The following is a 24,257-nucleotide window of genomic DNA, read 5'->3' as shown; positions in this document are numbered from 1 at the left end:
AGGGGAAAACCAGCACTAATGTGGAACCAGATGCCCCTCGCCAGTGAACCTCTCTGCAGAGCTTTTTCATGTCTGGCTCCGTCTCGGTGTCTGCGTGACTTTGATACGTGGATCAGAGCCACAGTTTCACACAAAGCATTTCATCCGCTAGCTGTGAATTTGTTATGAAGCCGCACTACTGTCTCACCTGAAGTCACCCACTCTGTCTGACTTTCTATATTTAGCAGAAGATTCCTGTAAAGAAGAGTCAGGTTTTTTTTTTCAGTAGTCGCCTTTAAATCTAGTGCCTTCAAAAATGCGAAATTCCATATTCCTAAAGGGATTTCTGAAAAGATGCTTTTGCTGACAAAACAGAAACTTTCTGTATATCATTTATAATTCATGACAGGGCTTTTAGTGAATCAATAGGAGGCTCCACAAAGCCGCTTCTTCTGGCAAACCACTTTTTATTTGATAAACCAGCTTCTTTCAAATCCACATCATTGACTTGTTGATGGGAATTCCCACAAATCCAATACCTGTCATCTGCGTTTCATCTACGATTCTGTCAACATTTAGTATTGACTGGCATAAATAAGACAATACTCCGAAAAGCAGTGAGTGGTATAAGGTGTCTGCGTTATGCTGTTTGGCTGCGCTCCTGTCTTTCTGTCTCCCTGTAATGAGACATCTTGACGGACTGGGAACAGGACAGGTGAGCTCAGCACCCCATTGTTGGCCGTCCGGCTGGACAGGTAGTCAGAAAAAATATACGGGGGAGAGCATTGTAGCGTAGTCTGATCTGTTGTCATGGTGACTGCTACATCCGCTAATGAGGTCTCTGCATCCATCGCCGTGCAATCCGCTCTCTGTGAGACTTGACGGGAAAATCTTGGGCTCTGCTCAATTTTTGCTTGCTAGCTTCACCACTTTGCATGCCTTAAGCACATGATGAAGGCTGTGGCAGACAGCTTCCACTGTGGAGAGAAGGCTATCTGTGCTGCACTTCATGTCATAAACCCACTCCACAAAAGAAGTGAATTCCATTTTATTGGGGAGGTTTAATGAAAGAGATTTTCTTCCTGACAGTTACAAGTTCCATCTCCATACAGCATTAGATAAACAAGCAATGATCCACTGTCTGTTTTCATGCATTTGGAGGGCTGAGTTAGTCCTCCTCAAGCATCGGTTTTTCAAACTTAATATTTCACATCATTATTGTAACATTCACAAACAACATGTATCTTTGTCTAAACTAAAAACACTGATGATACAGCCAACTTTGCACAGGGTCAACAGAAATAAAAACTTTTTATGCTCACAGGCACTATGAATGCACTCAATTCCTTGTAATTTCATTTGACCATCAAACAAGGCTGAGGAAGTGTGAGTCATTGAAACTAGGGCTGAAACGATTCATCTAATAAATCGAATAATTTGATTATAAAAAAGCTTCGAATTAAATTATGTTGCTTCGAGGATTCGTTTATTTATTGTGTGCAGTGAAACTACCGTGAAACCGCTAGCGTGTAGCGCCCGGAACTATTGTATTTTGCGTCAAAATACAATTGAGAACAAATGGGAACGCGCGTTCCACCAGCGACGAGACGCGGCGCGTTGTCGCGTCGCGTTTTTGCGGCGCGTCGGGGCGTTGAAGAGCAGAATGAAGAAAATGCTGGCGAAAAGGAGGAAGGACAACAAAGAAAACGCCAGAAAATGTCAAAAGTTTGGGACAACTTTAAATGAAAAAAGGGAAGAGCTCGGTGCAAAGTTTGCACTGCCAAACGGAGCTGGCGTATTATAACAGCACCACGTCGATGCTAAAAAAAAAATGTGACTGTATTCTGAAATTGTTGTTATGCACTCCTTTGAATGCACTTTAAAATTTTAGGGCAGCTGTCAGTTTAAAAAGGTGAATGTGCTGTTTTGGACTCAGCTTGAGTATTATTATTTTTGTTTGTTTTTTGCACAAGACAGATGGCAAATTAATATCAATAGGAATTGTTTGATAATACTGAATATTGCCTGCCGTACTTGAAGTGTTCTTTAATAATCAGCTTTCATGTGCATTTTTTTTTAATGAAGGTAAGGCCTTAGCCCTCTCTCAGGTATTTTATTTATTTTTTATTTAAATAATTTGTGAATTTAAAGTGCAGTGTTCATCCTAGCAATGAGTGTTCCTGTGCAGTTCAATAAATGTTACTACAAGCATTAATAGTAGTTCATTTTTTTGTCCGTGGTGAGTTTTATGCTTGCCAAAATAAAATAAAAAGAAATGTAAAAATATATATATATATGTCATCTGATTAGTCGATTAATCAACCAAATGAATCGATAGATTAATCGATTACTAAAATAATCGATAGCTGCAGCCCTAACTGAAACCCTGCTACATAGAAAGATGGAAATCGAGCAAAGAAGGACGGCAAAGCACTAAATTTTAATGAGAGACACAATGAGGATAACCAGAAGGATGTTGTATTGATAAAAATACAACATAAAAATGAAGAAGGAAATCCCTAAAGACATCACAGAAAACAAACGCAAAATAAAATCTAACATTGTTGATTTTCCCTAATGCGACTATTGTCAACAATTCCCATGACAACAACAAATAAATACTGGCTCTATGTCTAAAGCCTGATTTACCTCAGTTCTGTGCCATGGACCAACGACTGAGAAATTTCGCTGAGCTTCACTGCTATACAAGTTGATATGGTTCTTAATCATTCAATATATAGACACTATAGTTCATTTTGAAACGGCTCTACAGAGCAACATCAGCCATCACTCTCACAATCTCTGGGGAGCCGTTCCTGTAACCGCAAGGTCGATATGGACTCTCAGGCAGACAGCTTTGTTTACACCGATTTGGAAGTTGGTTTTACAACATATCACAACTTGACACTGCCCAACAAAGTTCGTCGTGAAATTTACAATGTCTCAGACAAAACCTGATCGATAGTACTGTGTGCTTATCTTTCCGTTTTCTTCAGGATCAATTGAGCTTTTTCACAGGAGCATAGAGGTAAATAAAGATTGATAAACAAAGCCAGCACTTGTGTACAAGATCAAAATGAGTTCTGGTGTTCTCAGCGGTTATCTTTGAGCATAAGACAGTTTAGTTTTGAGGCCAGAAGTATTTTGTGGGTTCCACAGTCAGCCCACGTAACAGTGCAATTAGACGACCCACAGAGAGCGGGGCAGGGCAGCTTTCATTTGCTGGAAAAGATAGCTGCTTGATAAAGCTGTCCACTCAGTCCAACGGCATGAACCTTAATACCACTGGGATAAAACAGAGATTAAACAGGTTTCCTACCTGTCCGATCCCGGATGGCAAGGTTTTTCCCTTTTTTGAGCACGATATCCAGCTGGTACATGGCTGGACAGGGAGGCTGAGGCAGGGGCTCTGCATTACTGGGTCCCACAATGTTGATGCCCTGCAAAGATATGAGATTACACAGTTTAGGGTACGCCCGTACACTAATTCTGAACTACGCTAAAAACAAAAGGAAAATCAGCACAAACTTGAAAGTTGACCATTTATGATTCAATTGACAATGTTTGGCAACTGTTTTTGGTTGTTTTGTTTGGTTTTTTTTGTCAGTGGTAATATGTCGGGAAATATATGCACAATGCATCTTTGTTGCAAACAGCAAGATATATAGTAGAATAGTAAAATTCTGAAGAGTATGAACAACCTGTAATAGATATCCAGATAGAAATTCATCACAATTTATCATTAGAAATGTTAAAATGTACAGGATTTTTTTTTTTCAGTTTTACACTTTTCAACTGATTTCTGTTTTATTAATGCTAATTATAGATGCAGATTCAAGATTCAACAGTACAATATAATTGAACAACTCTCTGGGGATGGCAAAAGAAAAGAAACACTTGAATGATTGCACTATAAAGGTTTATAAGGCTTTCTGCTACTTGGCTATAATCTTTATGCATATTTGCATAGGTTTATCAGTAATCATAAAAGAGACACAGCTTTATTTTTTTTAAATCTCAGTCCAGTAATTCACTGACAAAATAAAGGAGAAGTACACTGAAGCCACATAACCTCGTAAGTGAATAATGTGAAAAAAATAGAGGAATATTACATAATATATGTTGCATGCATAGTTCAGTAAGTAGCCATTCCTAGCATGTAATCTACTGCCATCAGGGTCTTGGAAAGGGTGATCCCAGTGGCTTTTACATGTCACGTTGTAGCCCTGAGGTCAGTGCTGTACTCTGGCTCAAATCTTCATCGCTCTTGAAGAAGATACATGATGAACCAGGCTCTTCTCTTTACCCACCACAGTGTACTTTACTGCAAAAATCTTCTCATATCCTCATTTACCTATCGGAAAACCAAAAGTGTGGGTAATCCCATGCCATTTCTCTGGCTACCGTACTCTAAGATGCTGCTAAAAATAACTTCTGAAGAGCAGAAAAATTGTAGTGGGCCGTTGGGAGACTACAAAGAGCCAACGAAGGCTGTAGTGTCAGTGTAAGTTCCATTCAATAAGAGCAGTGAGAATGACAAACAGCTAAAAACGAGGTGAGGATGCAAATGGAAGAAAGCGGGAAGCAGACCCTCGAGAAAACAACCTATTAACGCATTCATTGAAATCCTCTCTTCCTAATGAGGCTGTCATAGCACTTCTTGATATTGTTAATGGTATTGATTCCCTCCAGATTAATGCCTGATTGCCCCAACACAATAACAAAACCAGGTGACTATTAAGTTATGGAAGGATGGCAAATTGGTTTTACTTCATAATTACAATAAATCTTATAGATCAAAAGGGCTCCTGCTATGTGTCAAAGTTGAGACTCCATTGACAGGAGGATCAAGCGGATGAGTGCAGGAGCAAAAAAAAGAACAAAAAAACCCTGCACTTCTACTTCAGGGAAACAACAATACAATGAACAGTGTTCAATGTCATTGTTGCAGCAACTCAGTGCACAACAGGACAGAGTGTAAACAAGACTGGAGTGTAGTAATTAACTGGAAGTATTGACTTGTAATGGCACATAATAGCAGCTAATAGTTTGAATACACAATGTTTGATATATGTGTTCATTTGAGTATGGTCATTTCAGCAGACTGTATATAGACCAACAAGGACTCTGTGTCTTCTGAAACAGGACAAACTGCCATGATGGTGCAGCGGTATAAGGTTACCTGGTTCAGGAAGAGAAATTATTTACCTCCAGAGGTGCAAAGTTACCTGGAACTTCAGTAGGGTTTGAAATCTGATATGGTCATCAAAGGCAGTTATAAAATGCTGTTTTCTGATTTTTTTTCCTCGTTGTGATTGTTGAGTATCAATTAAAATTTCCGTTTAGTCAACTTGTCCAGATGTTCCTTTCAATAGACCTTGAAGTTCTGCTAGACACTGAAATTAGATGTTAATGTGGTTTTTCATTTTTCAGATTGTCCTGGGTGATCTGAAACTGTGAGGTGAAGAAACACAGGAAGCATCAACATCTGCAGAGGAATTCTTGTCTTCCAACTTAGAATTTTCTCAAGCTTAAGTGAAAAACAGCAATTTCTTGAGAGCCAAGCAAATGCATAGTTAAGTTACCAGCTACACCTCCCTCTGCAACCATGTATCATTAATGCTAAATAATTATTGTGCGATTTCAAATTACATATTTTCATCTAGCAGGCATTTAGTCCAATCACATACACTCAGCTACTTTGTACATATCTTTTAATTACTACCTAATTTCTCTGATTTGTTTTTGTTTTTTAAACTAACCAAGAACACTGATTACTGATATACTCAGGATTAAATATTCATAATATCTGAAAATACTTAGAAAGCAAAACTATACTGGCAGCCCGCCAGTGAATTTTACTGTCAAGATCAGAGCCATAAAAGCATAGGTTATATCACCAACTTTCCAAGGCAGGATTCAAAGCAGCAGCAATGTGCTACTGTGAACAGCAAGAACCTTTCAGACCTAAACGCAACAGCCATCTAAGGTTTGCTGCACCTGCTGTCAAACTGGAGGGGGGCTCCACAGAAGAGAAGGAAAATAGTGTCAATGTTTTGTTGAAACAAGAAAACTGAAATAAGCCTGAAACAAAATGTAAGGGTTAGGTAACAGGTGTAGTTGCTCCATAAATAATACCCAGAGAAATCCAATGTCATCAAGGGACAGACCGGCAGACAGGAGATGAAGCTACTTGATTGGATAAGATCGACCTGGGGTCAACAGAGATAGTAAGCCACTGTAATTGAACATGCACGTGAGTGATCTCAATAAGAGATTACAGAAGAGATGCATGACTATGACCATCTAACATTAAGCCCTTTTGTCTATGAAAGTGATTAATCGGCTGTGACAAAAAGTCCAGTGAGTTCACCCCATAACATACACACAGCGACTCAAAAATCAAAGCCAGCGCATGTGTCTCCGTTCTCAGTAAAAAAAAAAAATCACGAATGAAAATATATAAACACATATACAAATAGAACTGGATTTGCTGCTAGTGCACATTACATCTCTGACCACACACATAAGATAACTAAAATCTTGGCTAAAACAAGGATACACATAAACAACAGCATGAACCGAGAGCAGAAACCAGACGGCTGCAGACTGAGACGGCATTATACTTGACCAACTATGTTATTACTAATCATTATCAAAATGATTATTCTGAATACGCTAGCTTGAGTAATAATTTCAACCTCAATTTGTGTTTGCATTATATATATAAAGAAAAAAACTTAAGGTCATAAACAAAATGACTGAGAATTACTGTGGACATAGTTTTGTGGAATAGAACCGCAAGCCTATATACATAACTGAATGTATATCACATTTATTTCATTGCAGTTAGATATATGTTTTCATACAAGCCAACTGTCTATATTGTCTGAGGCAACTTACAAACAGTAGGACATATTCTCTCAAAATGAGTCATGTAAATTTTATTACTTATATCACAACTGCAACAGCAAATCATCTGAGCACACACTGCGACACATCATTCAGTGCTATTCCACTCAATCTCTTAATTAGGCAGACATGTTTTGGGTTAATGCCACATCATTTAACCAGTGTGCCATCTCCAATTTCATTCAGAAGTCAAGTGCACTTGCACTTTCACTCACTGCTAATATAGCTGCAGATTTGCCAAACACCGGGCTTTTCTACAGTGAAAAGGGATCTACTGGGGTGAATGGCTTATCTGTGATGAAGCAGTGTTTGAAAGTGAGCTCACCTGTCTATGCTAAATAAACAGAAATGCATAATATCTGCCCTAAAATTCTGAATGATCGGTTGTTCATTGACAATTCAGTTTTTGCATGGCACCTTCTTGCACCTATCTTTTGTTGTAGGCAAACATGGTCATCCTGCTGATCTCTGATGATGCATGTGATTATCACGCACATTTTAGTAGCTTTTTAATACCCTTTTTGTGTCTATGTCTTTGTAAGTATATAATATCAGGCAGTACAATATAAATACAAAAAGGACTTGTATTGTTGCTCTGAATGGCACAGATCCAGTTAGGTTCAACTAGCAGAACACTTTCCATTTTCATTAAATATTCCCCGGGAAACACCGCAGAGTGCTTTTAGTACTTGACTACAAGCTTTTAGTATTCTACAGAGAACTCTTCATACTGAATTACAACTAACTCTATTGGAATATAAATCAATACCAGTTTTCTGCCATTATGCAAAGGCTACCTTTGAAAAAGCAAATTGCATTCGGCAATTTGTTACAAATACCAATGGCAATGTCACATCCACCCACTCTATAGGGAGCTGGTATGTGTGTGTGTGTGTGTGTGTGTGTGTGTGTGTGTGTGTGTGTGTGTGTGTGTGTGTGTGTGTGTGTCAGATTTCAGTCAAAATGCACAATATCTGCTGCTTGCAGTCCATGAAGAAGAGCACCCAAGAGAAGTAGATTACATGGATTTACTGCAACAGGCTGCAGCAGAGCTCCATGGAACAGTATAAACTGCCATTTATTCCAACGGCCTCATCTCTATTGACTCTCCTTCACCTAAATTAGGTTACATTAGAGTGAGTAAACTCCCACAAGTCCACATACAGTATCAAAACTTGATCAGACTGACAGGTTCATTTGTACACAGAGAATTTTCCTGGGAGAGAAAGGAAGTAATATAATGAAGAAATAAATGTTGACATAGCTGATTTTTTTTTTCCTTTTTTAAATCAAAGTCACAACATGTTTTCCAGTATCTTCAGTCTCATCAAAAAGAAGCCTCACAGGGCAACGTGCCATCAAATAAAAAATAACAGAACAGGTCATCTGGCTCAAAATGTTCTATTCTATCCTTTCAGCACGGAGTGTGAACAGGCACTGAAGGCTCGTCACCAGGGATGCACTCACATCCCACACATGGACTATAACTTCCCACTCCCTGACACAGGAGCTCCCCAAGCTCTAGTGTAAATGGTCACATCAGTCAGCTGGCTCGTGTGGAATGAATTATTACGCAACTGTAAAATATGTACAGCAGTGACATTTGGCATCTCGGTCCTGAAAGTATAACTCTCTGCTTCCTGCTAGCTTTAAATCAATGCATCCTTATTTTAACCATAACTCTCATGAGAAGGGAGTGTTACAATCAGAGTGTAGACGCAGATGTCACAGTGCAAGCCAAGTTATTGAAATGTTAGCGTATTTACGGGAAAGTCCAGGTCACACTATCTATGTGTTCACAAAAAGCTGCTGATCACATTTTCCTGTTAGCATTAGTAACGCTTAAGGCTGGGTCACTACGAATACTGGTGCTATATGTGGCATCTGGTGCCAGCTGCATGATCAACCAAGTCACCCATATGAGCACCGACATTTTTCCATCAGTGAGATTTATTCAACTTTATACTTCCTCTCAACTTTTGCAATACTGAAGATCTCTTTTATCATACTTACTAGCCAGAAACGTACATTGCAGGGTTACAAAGTCCTCTGAAGTTCTCAGAACTATGTTTGAATATAAAACAACTCAGATATTAATGACTGTGAAATATGCTAGAACAAAGAGAACTAAATATCAGATCCAAATAGGATAAATCACCAGGAAAAAGAGCATGATTATATTCAGAGCAATAGAGCCTCAGTCATTATACAAAATAGTTGTTATCTTTAAAGTGGATACTGATGGTGACATTTTTCTTACTTCCTTAAAGCAGTGCTGTGCCAATGTTTAAATCTTTAGGCGGAGCCCCAACAGCTTAACTCGACTGCTGCCAGATGACAAATTGGCCAGCTGGGAGATTTTTCTCAAAGTTAGATTTCTCCCTTTAAAAGGGCAAGCTGGTTTCTAACAAAGCTGCTTAGAAGACTTCCCTTTTGGGACATCAACCCGAGTCATATATTTCTCATCCAGGATTATATGTCACGACAGTGGCGTCTTTAATGGAGGAGGAAGCCTTGTATTCAGCCTTTGGCACAATATGGAGCCAGACTCTCGTTTCTCACCGTGATGACAGGTAATTTCCAGGCTCTGCACTTCCATTTCTGCATAACAATCACCTACTCTGTCTTTGCTCATTAAGAAAGACGTGAAGGCTGCTCTCCTTCTGTTGATTAAGATACTACCGCCCTCAAAACAAAAAAGAAACTGTCTAGCATTAATATAAGTTATTGTATTAGTTAAAATATCTTGTTATAGCAGCAGTTTTCTATAGAATAATTCATTTTATGTCTTACACTTACTAATTATGTAGAAAAAGACAACACAACAGGTGTTAGAGTGGTGTTAGAGTGTAAACATGGGAGCGTTTTGGCATGAGCAATGACTCTTGGCTCTTGTCATGTCGGGTAAAAACGTGGTTGGTTATGTATAATAACAAATTAACAGAATGAGAAAGTTTTATTCGGTTCCTATTTGCTGAAAATCATGACTCAAGAATTCTTCAGTCACAACTTGACAGTTTCGAAGCAATAATCAATATAGTGGACTTGACTGAGCCAACAGGGAGAAAGGTTTTGCTGCAACTCATGAATCAGAATGCAGTCACTCAAATTAAAATGGTTGTAAAATGTTATATAGATTCCATTATGAAAGTGAAGCATTTTAATCAATACAATATTTTTAATTGATTCCACTCAGTGTTAAAATTTGGCATAGTTTGTGTTCTGGGCAACTTTAGCTGAGCAAACCAAGACTTGAGTAGTTCTTGTTTTTTGCCAACAAATAATTTGTGACTGTCCACTGCAGTGATTGTGTTGCCTTCTGTAACATTAGTTTGAGCCAAAACACAATGAGTTGAACACATACAGAGTTAACTTGACAAGTTCTCAACAATCCAGCCAATAAAAGCAATTTGCATATGTTTGCATTTTAAATTATCAGCTAATAATTTAACAGAAGAGACAAGTGGCCTGTTGTCTAATCAGGAAAAACTATATTTGACATGCAGCTGTGGAGAGGCACTTTGTTAGATGACAAAATGATAGATGATGCTGGTAATTGATGGATCACATCAGGCCACACAGGCAGAGTCACATAGTTTAAGGATGTCGAGTCTTGTGTTTGAGTGTTGATATGGCAATAGCTCTGGCTTGTAACCACAGAACAGATTTATGAACGACTTACTGTTCTAAAGCCTTGGTAAATGACATAAAAGCCTGAAAACTGAACCGATATACGTCAAATAGATGCCAACCAAGAAAAACCTCCAACACAACAGAGACTGACATGGTGCAGTCAAACTTCCTGTTGTACGTAGGTTTCTAAAAATCACATCACATCTACATGCGTAGATTATGGTTAAAATTTTAGAGACTGTACAATTACGAGCTTGCCTTTTGTCCCGTGTCTGTATCGCCCCGTCCTCTCTGCCTCCTCGACACTGCGCAGAACTCCTCTTCCCTCTGATTACTATGCTGCGTGTCTCATCAGCCCCTCGCCATAAAGCTATGGCCTCAGTCTACTTTGTGACAATTCATGTTGTTATCCATTTTATTGAGAGCCATGCCAAGTGCTTGCTCTGTTGTTTCTTCCCAGCCTTTTTCTCTTGTAAAATCCTTCTCTGGTCTTGCTCCTTGATTGATGATCCCTGTCTGGCATTTTGGATATCACCTTGCCTTGCCAATTTGTATGCCTCTGCTTGACAGCTGATCTTTTGTGTACTAAACCCTGACTGTCGGACTACTAGAAGGATCTCTGCTTTCCGTGAGTGAGTCAAGCTTTAGAAGCCAGTGTCTTCTCTTGAGCCTCTATGCAAAACAATTTTTCAGACAAACCAAAACAACAATAAATGAAAGGAATAAAAATTGCAGCCATACTGTTTTTGATATGGCAGCAAACTTTGCCCATCTCCCAGTAAGCAGTAGAGTACATGAGGGACCACTTCTTCTTACACCATCACACTGACAAAACAAGGCATTTACGATTTGTAATGAGCACAATCCCTGCACAATCCCATTGTACTCCCTTGGGTAAAGTGTTCTGACACCTCTGCAGTGTTTGAATCAACAAACATACAACATATACCCTGAACTAAAGAAGCTTCTCCAGTCTGGCAATGAGGCTCTTTCCGATGATCTGAAATGTATCTTTCATGTATTCACACTAATTATAGAACATATGTGGGAGGAAAAGAGAGTAGAAGGGAATGGTGTTGCTGCTGTTTACAGCTGCACCATTGAAAATACTGTATACATCCTCAAAGTCAATCCCTGCAGGACCAAATTGTAGAGCACTGTGACAGCTCTGGTATATTACACAATTCAGGTTCTTTTCCTAATAGCCAAAACAATACCCATCAAGATAACACGCAAATATAAATTAGGGCGGCACACCTCTCGAGATAGGTAGAATTTCTAAAATCTTAAAGGTACATTTCCAGTTTGGGATTAATAAAGTGACACACTCTCTCTCTACATTTAGCCCTGTTACAAGTATGAATGCAAAAAATCTTGCTTTAGTATCGTATTGTTGCTTTTTCAAACTAAATTCATTGGTTAGCCAAGTGAAATGTTTTTTCCCAGCAGCCCACCAGTCACAGAAGATCAATATATGGATGGCTTGTTGCCTTTCTTTGTTTGAGTACAATTTTGAAGCTAAATTAAAGGTGAAAACATTACTTGATACCCAGCTGCTTTACTTACAATGAAATAGAGGGGAAATTGCAGTAGGTTAGTGGAGTGTGCATTCAGTGCTACTTCAGACCTCTTGCAGAATACTTTGGTCTGTGGTGAGCTTTGACAGCCACAGAAACAGTGTTCTCTGCTTCTGGAAACTAAAATGGCTTGGTAAACCATCATTGTTAGTTTTTACTGAAAATCAAAGTCCCAGATCAGTGTGGTGTAAAATTGTAAGAACCTCCAATCAAAGACTATCTGAAAAGAAAGACATGTTTTCTCAGATTCTATGTTTACTGGATGTTTGGCCACTTGGTCAAGACTAGATAATCAGCTCTTATCATAAAGAAGCTATCTTTCTGTTTCCAATAAATATTTCCACTCATAAACATTTAAGTGGTAATCTACACAGGTACCATAGTGCTGACTGAACTTCTTTTTAATTTGATCAGCCGTGGCCACAGATGGTAAAAATGTCAATAACACATTTGTCACATCACCAGTAAGTGACTGTAATGAAATGCTCCATTGCCTCAGCCTATCAGTCCTTTACCTCCGTATGTGTTGTCTTTCATTTTATTGGTATCGCGAGGAGCAGTTCACACCATGAGTATCGGACTTACAGAGTTTCATCTCTATGATGAACAGTGCATATGGCTTATTATTGTATTCATTCAGTTCCTCGGAGGAAAAAAAAATACAATCCATTAATTTGGCCTGACCAAACAAGCTTTTCCACTGAATGCCACTATCTCAGACCCATTACTGAACCTCTCTTCTCCGCAGTGTGTGTAGCCAGGTTATGCATAATGTGACAGAACACAGGGCCAGTGCAGAATATCGGGCGGACAGCCAGCAGCCATTCCACTAGATAATGACCTCTTTGGTGGGTTTTTTTTTCCCCCCCCACTTAATAACAGCCTTGTGGTTTGCTACACAAAGAGCAGACTACTTCACTCTCTGCTTTCCCACTGCTTTAATGAAACTTCAGACAGATCAAACTCAAGGTGAGGGGTGCAGGTAGGTGAGCCTGAAGTGATTCACTTCATTAATTCAAAATCACAGTCTGACAGATTACTGATGAGAAAAACATTCAGTCATTATAATACAATGCAGACCACTTGTTTACTATTAAAAAGCAATTATTATGCTAAAATGAACTCATCGAGCTGGTCTATTATCCTGATGCAAAAATAGGCTTAACAGCTGAGAGGATGATTTCCGTTCATCAGTTAATCATAATTATAAATAGGTGAGCGAGAGCCACAGTCACATTGGTGGGAAAGCAATGAAAGGACTAGAAAGTGCATGATATTGTGATTGAGAATAAATTAGTAAAATTACCGATATCTCCACTGACTGTAAAACATTTGTGCACCCTGAGGGTAAGAGCACTACAATTATAAATGCTGAATCAACTGGCAGAAGCTAAATCATGATAAATGTGGCAGTATCAAGATGAACATGAATGAGGCTAAAATGTGAACCTTAAAGCTAGGGTTGGCGATTTGAATGAGATACATTTTTTTAAATACTGGTTAAAATGATCTTTATGACCCGATGGGAAACAATTCATAGCGTGTTCTTAAAGTAGTTTGGAAAATATCCGCTATCTACAGCAGGAGTAAAACGGGAAAAACAGCAACCAATCGTCTTGACGGGACACCTTTTTTTAAACCAATCAAATCCCTTCGCCGTTCAATCTGACCCCTGCGCGTACATGTCAATGGCGTGCACTGACCCTGATTCAGTGCGCACGTAGAAGGACGGAGCGTCGTTGCAGAATGGCGGAAAAGAATGTTTGGGGCTTTACTTACCGGTGAGTGCGCCATACTTGGCATAGTGCAAATAAAGAAAAACGAAGAAACGAAGCGCTGAGGACAGGTTACGCCAGGAACGCACTGGACGCGGAAGTGCTGCGCGCACCGCGCGCACCACGCGCGCGGAACGTCTCTGCGTCTCCGCTCCCAACGGAGCTCCTCCAATGGGGTGGGAGCTGGGCGGAGCCTTGGGGAGATGCTACATTCGTGCTACATGCTAGTTTTCCAAGATTGCCAACCCTAGCTTTAAACCAAAACAATATAAGGTTTTATTTGCAGATCATCCCAACTATTTTAGTGCTGCGTCTTCAGATTATCAATATACTTTTGTCAAGAATTGATCGTATCCAGACGTTAGACCATCTCCTTTCAACTGACTGACAAATTAGTTGAGTAAATCTGTCAATTTTTTAAGACTAACCCACACCGCTTTGACTGCAATTGGACATGCAATTGCAAGTGTCACAAGAAGCAATAATAATGAAGTTCACAATTATGATATAACTGGCATGTTAATCTATAATGGAACAATGAGTTTGCCAAGTCACCAGTGACTTGTCAACAACTTGGTAAGGAAGTATTTAGTAACTGCAATCAATATCACTAATATCTATTCAACTGTTCCACTTTTCAGTGCTGCCACAGAAAATCATTGCAACTTACTCTATGAACTTGTCTTTACACCAAATGCCCTACCTGCCACAACTGGGATTTGAACCTGGGTTCCCTACTGCATACTAAAGGTCACGGGTTAACCCTAGCCCACAACCCATAATCAATCAGGAATTTTGAGCAGTATGTACAACACTTACCATCTTTTGAAACAATGCAGCTGTAACAGGCTGTGTCAGTGATCACACGTGAGAGAAGGTAAAAAAAGGGAGATAAGGTAACTTTGAGGCTTTGAATCAGCATCTGTTCTGAACCACAGTTCAACAGTTACTGCTAACGATTGACTTCCAAAGCATTATTCTCTGTCTATTAGCAACATGCAACCATCAATAACTGTAATCAATCAGTCTTTAGATATGAACAATCTACTTTCTCAAAGATTAATGAACCTCCAAAAGACTTTTAATCAAACAGGGTCTCCACAGCTCCATAAATACCTGATTTAATCCTTTATGTAGCAGTAAAGAAACAAGCAGTGGTGGACGTGTGTGGAATGAAAGATCAGACAGGAGAAATTATTGAAGACAAAAGATTGAACAGTTATTGACAGTATATATAAAGTGTCATTGATGAAACAGAGAATGAACAAAAGATTCACTATTTCCCAGAAAATCATCAAGGACAATTTCCCCTTCCTGGTCTCCTTATTTGAAAGCATCTTACAGCACAATCTCTCATCCATCAGTGATTCACACGCTGCCATAAATTTGGGAATAAATAGTAGGATCACAGTGCACACAAGCAAATTAACAAAACCTTGAGCTGAATATTGCCGCTGCTGCTGCTGCTTCTGCTGTTAAAGTGACAAATTGCAGATTGTGTATATCAAATGTCTGTACTGTATAACAATAAACTTAATGATAAGCCCTAATGAGGCCCTGATGATGTTGGGTTTTTCTTTGAGTCTAATCTACTGATGAGTCGTGTTTTGTCATCATATACTGAAAAATGATAAACGTCAACTTTCAACATGGATAATATCCTTGTAAGTCAAAAAAGACTGCCTAAAAAAAATGTTTGAATTTAAAGATAAAGCCAAAACTGTCCGTGTTTGTCAGAAACACTTTTTGCCCATATAACAGGATTCGAATGTGGGCTGTATGTGCTTTGGCATCGTATCTGTTTTCTCTGACATTTCTGCAGCGTAGCCTGAGTGCTGCATACATTCCTGTCAAAGAAGGTTAGTGTATCCCCAGAGCTTTCCAAGCAGTGAGAACGATATGAAGCTTATCACTGAAAGAAAATAACAAAATACCCCTTTCCGCCTTAAGACACAATTCCATATTTCTGCACATTTATTATGCAGTTAACTAAAAATCACTTTAATTGCAATTATTGGAAATGGGCTGCGCTAGAGTAAATAATAGTAGCTAACATATCTAATTTGAACTCCAAAACAAGCATAAGCCTTAGAGGATTGAATAATAAAAGACAAAAGAAAAGAAAAAAGCCAGGAAAATCTGGAGTCAAGAAGATAATTGGTCTGAAATTGTTTCAGATATCCATCTAGCGGTCCAAACCTTGAGAAGGTAACTGGTCTTGAGCCACAATGGGTGAGTTGAAGGTCTGCTACAGCAACAGAAAGTTGAAACTTCCTGTTTCAACTATGGACCTGCTCAAGAGCAATGTCAGCAGTTCCACCCAACAACCAGTCCCCTGGAACAATTAGGAGCAATCTCTGTCCTTAATGATCGCAGGGCCTCTCAGCATGGCCCCAGTGGCCCTCTGTGTGTGATTGTACACCTCCGACCGCCATACGTAGAACACTAACCCAGTTTCTGCTCTTTCTGCCAGCTGCCTCTCCCAGTGGGAGCAGATGTCAGGGCTGAGCTGTGTGGCTTGGCCTACTTTGGTACATGGTGGAGTGAGTGGTCAACATAAATAAAGGACCACAGAGAAGAGGAAAGACTCTTACCCAGTAAATCCCATGATAAGCAAGATTATATTGGAGTCTGTATTTGCGTGGGTCTGTACACAGTATGTCTGTGTTTTAATCACTATCTCACGCCATCCATGATGAGATCTCACTTCACTTGCACTCATGCACCTTACACACTGACAATACAATGGGATTTTATTTGGTAGCAGAGTTAAACAGATATTGAAAAGTGTAAAATGAATGTACTCAATGGATTTTTTCATGTTGTTGGTCTGCATGTTATTTCTCTTGTTGACTTGGGTGATTTAATTGTGCATTCTGTGAGTTGTGATTGTGTTTCATTGTGGAAAAATGCCCAAGACAACAAGAGCATAAGAGGAAACTCCCTTTGTTTTCAGTGCCAAGCAAGAATATTTCAGCAATCACACAAACAAAAAATGTTAAACACTTAAAGTTATATGGATTTGTTCTATGCAGATTACAAGATATCAAGCATATTTGTATGGATTTTACAAGCAAATCCTGGTGGCCTGTGCTGTACCCCTCTCCCTCTTCAGAGATTCACAGTCAGACCTATGCTTTGCTGCTGCTGCTCTGAAAAGACTAAAATAACCAAAATGTAGGAGAACCACTCAGAAAGGATAGGTTGGGTTTTTTTTAGTTTATTTGGCTTAGGTACTGTGAAAAAAACCTATAAATGCCTGAAAAACCCTAATTTTGTCCACATTATACAGAATTTGATGATATTTCATCGATGCTGTCTGCATATTGGATGCTGTTCATCTAACAGAGGAAGACACTTTTTCCTCTTGTTCTGTTTGTTTCCTATTAGTCACATTTTATACTAACACTGTTAGCAGCTCTAAATCCAAGCAACATCCATCAAGATTCTGACTAAGAATGAATAAGGGAAAATTTGGAATTTTCAAAATCCTGTGTTTAGACAAAGACATAGATGATTGTAAGCCCACAAGAGGAAATCCTGCCATCCCAACAGAAGGTTTCAGCTTTAGTGAGCATCAATATTTTTACTGGATTAGATTGGTGCTTTTTTGTTTTTTTGACAGTAAAAGTAGCACTTATTGAGACAAAGAGAAAAGCCTTTTGTTCGTGAAATGATTACTGTGGTCTCTGTGAAAGGGTAACAGTGTGCTTCAATTTCTGCTCAGTTCACAGGAAGTAAAGGTGTGGGCTATGTTGGAGAGTCAGATGGATTTGGAAGCTGAAGATCCCTTTTGTCCTGATCACAGATATCACATCCCTGCCATCATAATTACAAAGCCGAGGTCAATCACCATTACGCTTATCTACCAAATTAGACAAACGGTGTCACGACAGAGACGCTAGAATTAAATTCACCAAATATATTTCTGATGTTACCAACCTGAGGCCAGTCAAGTTATGTCTGGCAGCCCTTCAAAAGGGCATAAAAATGCCTGTGTCGTAGATTGCAAATGCTAAATGTTAATATCCTTTTATAATATTATTGACGTACTATTTCAAGATACTTGTAGGTGATGCTAATGTACAATGGATAATGTGACAAAATATAGTCATACTGACAAGGACACATCAGACATGAACCTGCTGGCATTAAAAGGAATATACTGCTGGAGAAAGAGCACTCTCGCCTCCTGCACCTGACAGTTACACAACGCAACCGCTCTCCATAAATAATGAAGGAGAAAGATCTTTCACTGAGACAGAAGGACTACGGCAGAGGAAGTGAAAGAAGAGGGGAGGGGGTGCACAGTAGTGAACATTTTAGAGGGAGAGAGCAAGAGAGAGCGAGAGAGAGAGAGAGAGAGAGAGAGAGAGTGAATGATTGCTCAACATGGAAATAAGTGGTGAAGATTGATGAGTGAAAAACAGCAGACAGTTGATAAGTTGGAACTGAAGAGAAAGCCTTGACGGAATGAATCATGAAGACACAAAAAGAAGACAGGTAAATAGACAGAAAACAGAAGTAGTCTTTTTCAGGAAACAGAGAGACATAAAAACAAGACTCAAATAAGTCTTAAAAATTGTGAAAAAATTCTGACTTAAAAAATTCTATTGGCTAAATGCAGAATAATACCAGCGTTTTCCCACACGTTTTGTCACAGCATTTGATGCAGTTTACAAACCACGCCAGCATCAAGTGTTGCTGACACTGCAGTCAGACGAAGCTGGACATCATGCTGCCAACCCAGCCTGTCAGCTAACCCGAGAAAAATCAGTGCCAGGCTGAGATCACATTGACACGACTCTCATGCAGAGCAGAGCACAGCTCCTGTCGGTGCAGAACACATCCGTCGAGAACATCCTTGCCTTTTATTTGCTGGATCAGCAGCTTCACAACAGAAACAAACAATTGAGAAGACTGCTGATGTCCATAAATTTTTAAAGCTTCAACCTCTCCCACGCACAAAAGCTGTGAATATATCATATATGGTGAAATGCAATACAGTTTATAGGTATCAGAAGGAAGAAACATCAATTTTTGGCATGTTTTCAAAAATATCCTGCTGCTGTCTTACTGATACTTTGTCCATTTTAATCTTAAAGAAGTGGATGCCGGTCCTCACTGACTATTTTTTAATTTTCATAATGCATTTTCAATGGGTCTTGCACTGGCATCAATAAGGACATATCAGGAAAACTGATTCCTCAAATGGGAACTATATGTATTTGGAATAAAAACGCAACCAATAATGAACTTTTGTGCTTGGATCAATAATGACAGTGATGCGTCAATTAAAACTACCACTACTTTCTTTATTTACTCCTACAGTAATATATTTTCACAAACACATGAGTTAATGTTAGCGTTTGCTGAGCGCTAATATGACTTGACATGCTGGTATTTTTCAGGGTGATGGACTTCTGCATGTAATCTTGTGATAAAAGAAAATGTGAATTCCATAAGGGACTGACCTATGCAAGAAAAAGGAAGCCAACAACTGAACATCAAGCCTGATCACAATTTATCTTATTTGACTGACTTCATTTTATTTCATCAAGCCAAGTGTTTAAATGAACCTGTGGCTGTAATGCTGTCACTTACAGCTATAGGTTCACACAGCCTGTAAGCTGTAAGTGACATCAGGATGTTCTTTATTTGTAGCTAAATAAATCACAACACTGTAATAATGTAAATAATATATGAACAAGAACTCATACATGTAACATCTGATATCGCTCATAAATAGAAGTCTTTAACACTCACCACTACGATTACTTGTTTTTATCTCCGACAGTCAGTTTGTATGCTAGTCAGAAGTGCTTTCGAAGAAATGCAAGCGTAACAGGGTGTTTTATTATAAATGCACTTCTGTGTCTTCAAATCCCTTGTGAACTCTTTAAAAACTGCAGAGCCAGTGGCAGCATTACCATTTTTGCATTGTTACACGCTCCATCTTCTCCGGTACAAATTAATGAGGACAAAAAAAAAGAAAACATCCAGTCCACTATCTTTGTGATGTCTTCAAACTCTTGGGGCGTTATTCTCTTCCACCTCCCATCAGCCGTTACCTATCTTGGCCTGAAATGGTTTAGGTTCTCATGTGTTACAAAATGCCTCCTATTCATTGGCATCAATAGCATTATATCGACTATGCTTGACAAGGCGTGACCGCTTATCAGAAATGACTGCCACTGGCAGCGCAGCACTACCCCACAAAACCCCAACCCTCCACCGCCCAACCATCAGCTGAGTCGTGATGCAGTAATACAGCTCTGATCTGCACAGCAGCTCTTCACATGACACTTAGATCTGCTGCAGCATACATAACTTAATTGGTTCATCTGATTTATTACCACATCTACAGCTTTCTTTCTTTTTTTTTTTAAGCTGAACAAGTTTCAAACATTGTGGAAAAAATGTTAAAATGAAACTGAAGGACCTGTGTTGTAAAGGTTACACTCACCAGATCAGACAACACTGTTCAACATTTATGCATCAAAAGATCTTCTAAGGACAGGAGAGTCAATATACAGAGGCCTAGAAATCAACATCCTCTATCTCCAATTCAAACCATCTTCACTTTCCAGTTCAATCTGACTGTTCATCAAGTACTCCCCTAACACAGTAAGACATTTCTGATCAAAGTATGGAATAAATAGAAAATCAACCAATACTATCAATATCATCAACATCAATGTCTAAAAGTGTGAAGTGAAGGAGAGGATATGGTATTTCTGCATAGAGCAGGTGATGCATATGAAACAATCTGCCAAGGGTTGAAAAAAATAGATTGATCATATGAAAGAGTGGGAGCTCACCTGACTGATTCAAAAACAATTCAATATATATGTGAGAAAAGAGTATTTTTTGCCAATATACAGTATATGTGTGTGTGTGTGTGTGTGTGTGTGTGTGTGTGTGTGTGTGTGTATAGATAGATATAGATATAGATATAGCAGTAAAACACCCTGAGCAACACCAACACGTGTAAGCAACCTCCAGAGTTCAGGAGGCTGACTGAAACTATTATTCATTTTTCAAGAAAATTAATGCTGTGACACTTTTATCAACATACACATTTCTTCCATGTGTTTTCTTACTGGCACAAGCATTTAGGCAAGCAACAACACTTTGTCCTGCCCAGGTCTCCCGGCAAAGGGTTCGCTCACACCAGCCAAATGCTTTAAGTTATTAAAAGTTGTTTCACACTGCTGCATACATTGACATGTCATCTATTAATGTCTGAAAGTTTGTTTACACTCTGAAAGTTCATTTGGAAGCCAACATAGCCTGAGTAGCAGATGGCTGCTGTAAATTAGCTGTGGACATTAAGCTACCCACCAAAACTGGGAAAATTTGATGAAAAAAATGAAAAATAAATACATAAATAAATAAATGTCACTGAACGAGTGTTATCCTACCAGCAACACCAAAAAGGAGTCAACAAAAAAGCTGTTTGGGATTATTTACCTTCCAAATGGAATCTAACAGGCTTGCTAAATGTATGCAAGTATCAAAAAGCATTGTTATAACAAAGCAAATAATCTACCAAAGACAAATTTCCTGACATCTTCCGTACCATTAGTTGAGATAGCAAAAACCTTGCATTGCCAGGTTTTTTTTTATTTATATGGATGAAATAAATTGTCCTTGTTTCAAGAAAAATTGTGAGTAACTACGGAACTGAAATTGTGGTAAGTGAAGATAAGTGCATCAAAGCCATTTATGTCATGAATTAATTACTGTACAGAATGATTAGAGTATCACCCTCAATCATCTGAATTGCCATTCTTGGACTTAACAATGAAATCTGATCTTTTCTTTCGTGGTAGCTTTTATGTTGAATTACTTTATTAATCTGCAATCTCACACAAGATACCGTAGCACAGCAGATGTAATTTGGATGGAAAAATGAAAGACTCAGTAAAAAACACATTCCCATAGAAAACTGTGGTGCAAATTCTGCACTTAGCGTTAAAAACACATTAAGCTCTTCCCAGGGGAACACCACCACTGTGTGCATTATGCATGTCCTGTACACCACTAAATATGCAGGCCATGTAACCAGAAATGTTTTCTTTTTTTGGAATTCAGTCCCAAATTGTGGGCTTTTTTATTTTTTATGGTGTTCTTTCAGGTGACAAATAAACATATTAGTGTTATTTTGGCAGATTTAAAAAAGTGTTGTGAAAATCACCTTGTTTACAGCCCATTAGCAGCTCTTGAAAATCGATCTGTTTTTAATCCCTGCAACTTATCCAGCATTTGTCTGCAAGAAGATTCCACAAGAGAATCTCTCACACATCGTCCCATTAGACTATTTTTCATCCTCCTCCTCCTCAGGCTATCCCCTCTAGTTTCGCCTGCTGTAGTCTTCTCGTGCCCTTCTTTGCTGCCTTGCCTCAGTCCTTTCAATACCCCCTCTTACACCTCGTCGTCTTCCTCCTCCATCTCTGACTTTCCTGTCCCCCGTCTCACAGTCAGGCTTATCTCGCATTCAGAGCACGTTTACCACCAGGATCGTGAAACAGGAATTAAGGAAAAAAGACAATGGGAATGGGACCGCACAAGCAAAATACCATTTATCTTTCTTACACTTCTTTAGCCAAGATTGAAACATGCTGAGGAAGATCCATCTCAATTTGTATCACACATTTATTAAATGTCAGATTAAAGCACCTTATTTTTTTCCCTTGTTCCTCCACTTCCTTGCCAAGTCTGACTACCACGCCTGTGTCATGTCACACTAGCAGTCAGCTCAGGTTGCACACACTACTGGAAACTGGACACGACACACCCTCTGCACCTCCACCCTTTCATCCCTCACCACACATACAAATGCATACACAAACACCTGTAGTTTAAAGATGGGCAATGCCTTCTTTTGGAAACACTCTGCAAACAAAGCTTTATGGAAATTCTCGTGGAAAGTCTGTTCGGCATGCAAATGTGTAAACGTGCTGAAGTGATGGAAACATCTGATTAATGAGAGGCACATTGTAATACCTGTAATCCCTACTTCATCACTGAAATAATAAATGAATGCTCCTGTAATAACATCCTTTATCTTGACTCTCAATATTGTAATATTTTAGCAAGCAAGAAAAATTTGTATGCAGAAATATATAGCTTGAAAAAAGGAAAAAAGTCAAGATAGCATCGAGTACATGAGTAATTGAATACCTACAGTAAGGCTTCGTCCCGCAGCTGAGAGAGGCAGCGCTAACATCCAGACACTCAACACGCTCCGCTGTAGTGCTGCTGCTGCTGCTGCTGCTGCTGCTGCTGCTGGCTTGCTCTCCTATATGGAAGAGCCACACATACACACACACACACTCACGCACACACAAGACTGACTCGCTCAATAATTTCCTCACACACACCAACAGCAGAGGGGAGACCAGCTGTGGGGTTCTTGCAGACCCCACCGGCAGTCACTCATCCTCACAGCTGGGCAGATCTCTCTCTCTCTCTCTCTCTCTCTCTCTCTCTCTCTCTCTCTCTCTCTCTCTCTCTCTCTCTCTTTCTCACTGTCTCTCTCTCACTCTCTCTCTCTGTCCCTCTCTCTCTGTTTTTCTCTCTCTGTCTCTCTCTCTCATTCACACAACTGGGCGGAACCACTCACTGTAAACTGACCAATTTTCTAGGATGAAATCTTTTTTTTTTTTTTTTTTTTTTTTTTAAAGTGAAGCATGGCAGAGCCAGGAAATCAGTATTGGTTGCTGTCATGGTGTCTACAGATGCTTAGTCAGTGACAGATCAGGGTTTCACTTCAATAAATCCTCTCAGTTGGGCATTTGATTGGGATTACATGTCAGATTTACTGAACAATACAACACAAAGACAATGACTGAGCTTTGACACACAGTATGGTAGAGAGACAGTATGAAAGACAGAGAGAGACAGTATGAAAATTCTGAGTGGACTGTAATGCATGATTTCATCTGAATTCCTTCATGGTACACCTCAGATTCACTCTCATGCACACCAGTGGATCCATTTCTGGCTTGACAACCATTTAACATGAATAAAACCAGTAAGCCTGACATATACAATGACCCAGGTAAATATTACATGCAGATTTTCTAACATTCATTTAGTTTCAAAATGAACCTCCAGTCATTTGCAGTGTTTTAGCATTGTAGGTATTGTATACAGCCCCTACACACTGTCATCCTGCTCCCACAGGCATTTCAACTGATCAGATCAGACATTTTCCCTGCACTATAGAGGAATGCACAAAATGGGTTTGACTGGCATGGTGTTTATTCTCCTGTGACTGACTGATTGATAGATTGATTGATTGATAGCTATACAGAGAGCTGTCTTGCACTATTACAGTGCAGTATGAACACCATCTGTGCAGAATGGAAACAAC

The 24,257-nt window shown here is 39.2% G+C and overlaps 1 protein-coding gene across 2 annotated transcripts in view; it reads right to left on the bottom strand.

Annotated features, from left to right (window-relative positions):
• mctp1a (multiple C2 domains, transmembrane 1a) overlaps window positions 1-24,257 on the bottom strand; it is a 132,222-nt gene that overhangs the window by 82,331 nt on the left and 25,634 nt on the right. Inside the window, exons 1-2 of one of the 2 annotated variants that reach the window (XM_030105452.1) lie at window positions 23,067-23,143; window positions 3,299-3,419 (exon numbers count right to left, since the gene is read on the bottom strand). In XM_030105452.1, coding sequence (XP_029961312.1) covers window positions 3,299-3,419; window positions 23,067-23,108 — 163 coding nt within the window. In that variant the 5' untranslated portion in view covers window positions 23,109-23,143. Of the gene's footprint in view, window positions 1-3,298; window positions 3,420-23,066; window positions 23,144-24,257 lie in introns of those variants that run through there. The other variant, XM_030105451.1, reaches the window with a different exon arrangement.

The sequence above is a fragment of the Salarias fasciatus genome, chromosome 12, assembly GCF_902148845.1.
Source record: "Salarias fasciatus chromosome 12, fSalaFa1.1, whole genome shotgun sequence".
Classification (NCBI taxonomy): domain Eukaryota; kingdom Metazoa; phylum Chordata; class Actinopteri; order Blenniiformes; family Blenniidae; genus Salarias; species Salarias fasciatus.
Note: the sequence above shows the minus strand (reverse complement) of the source record. Positions and strands in the feature narration are given on the sequence as shown.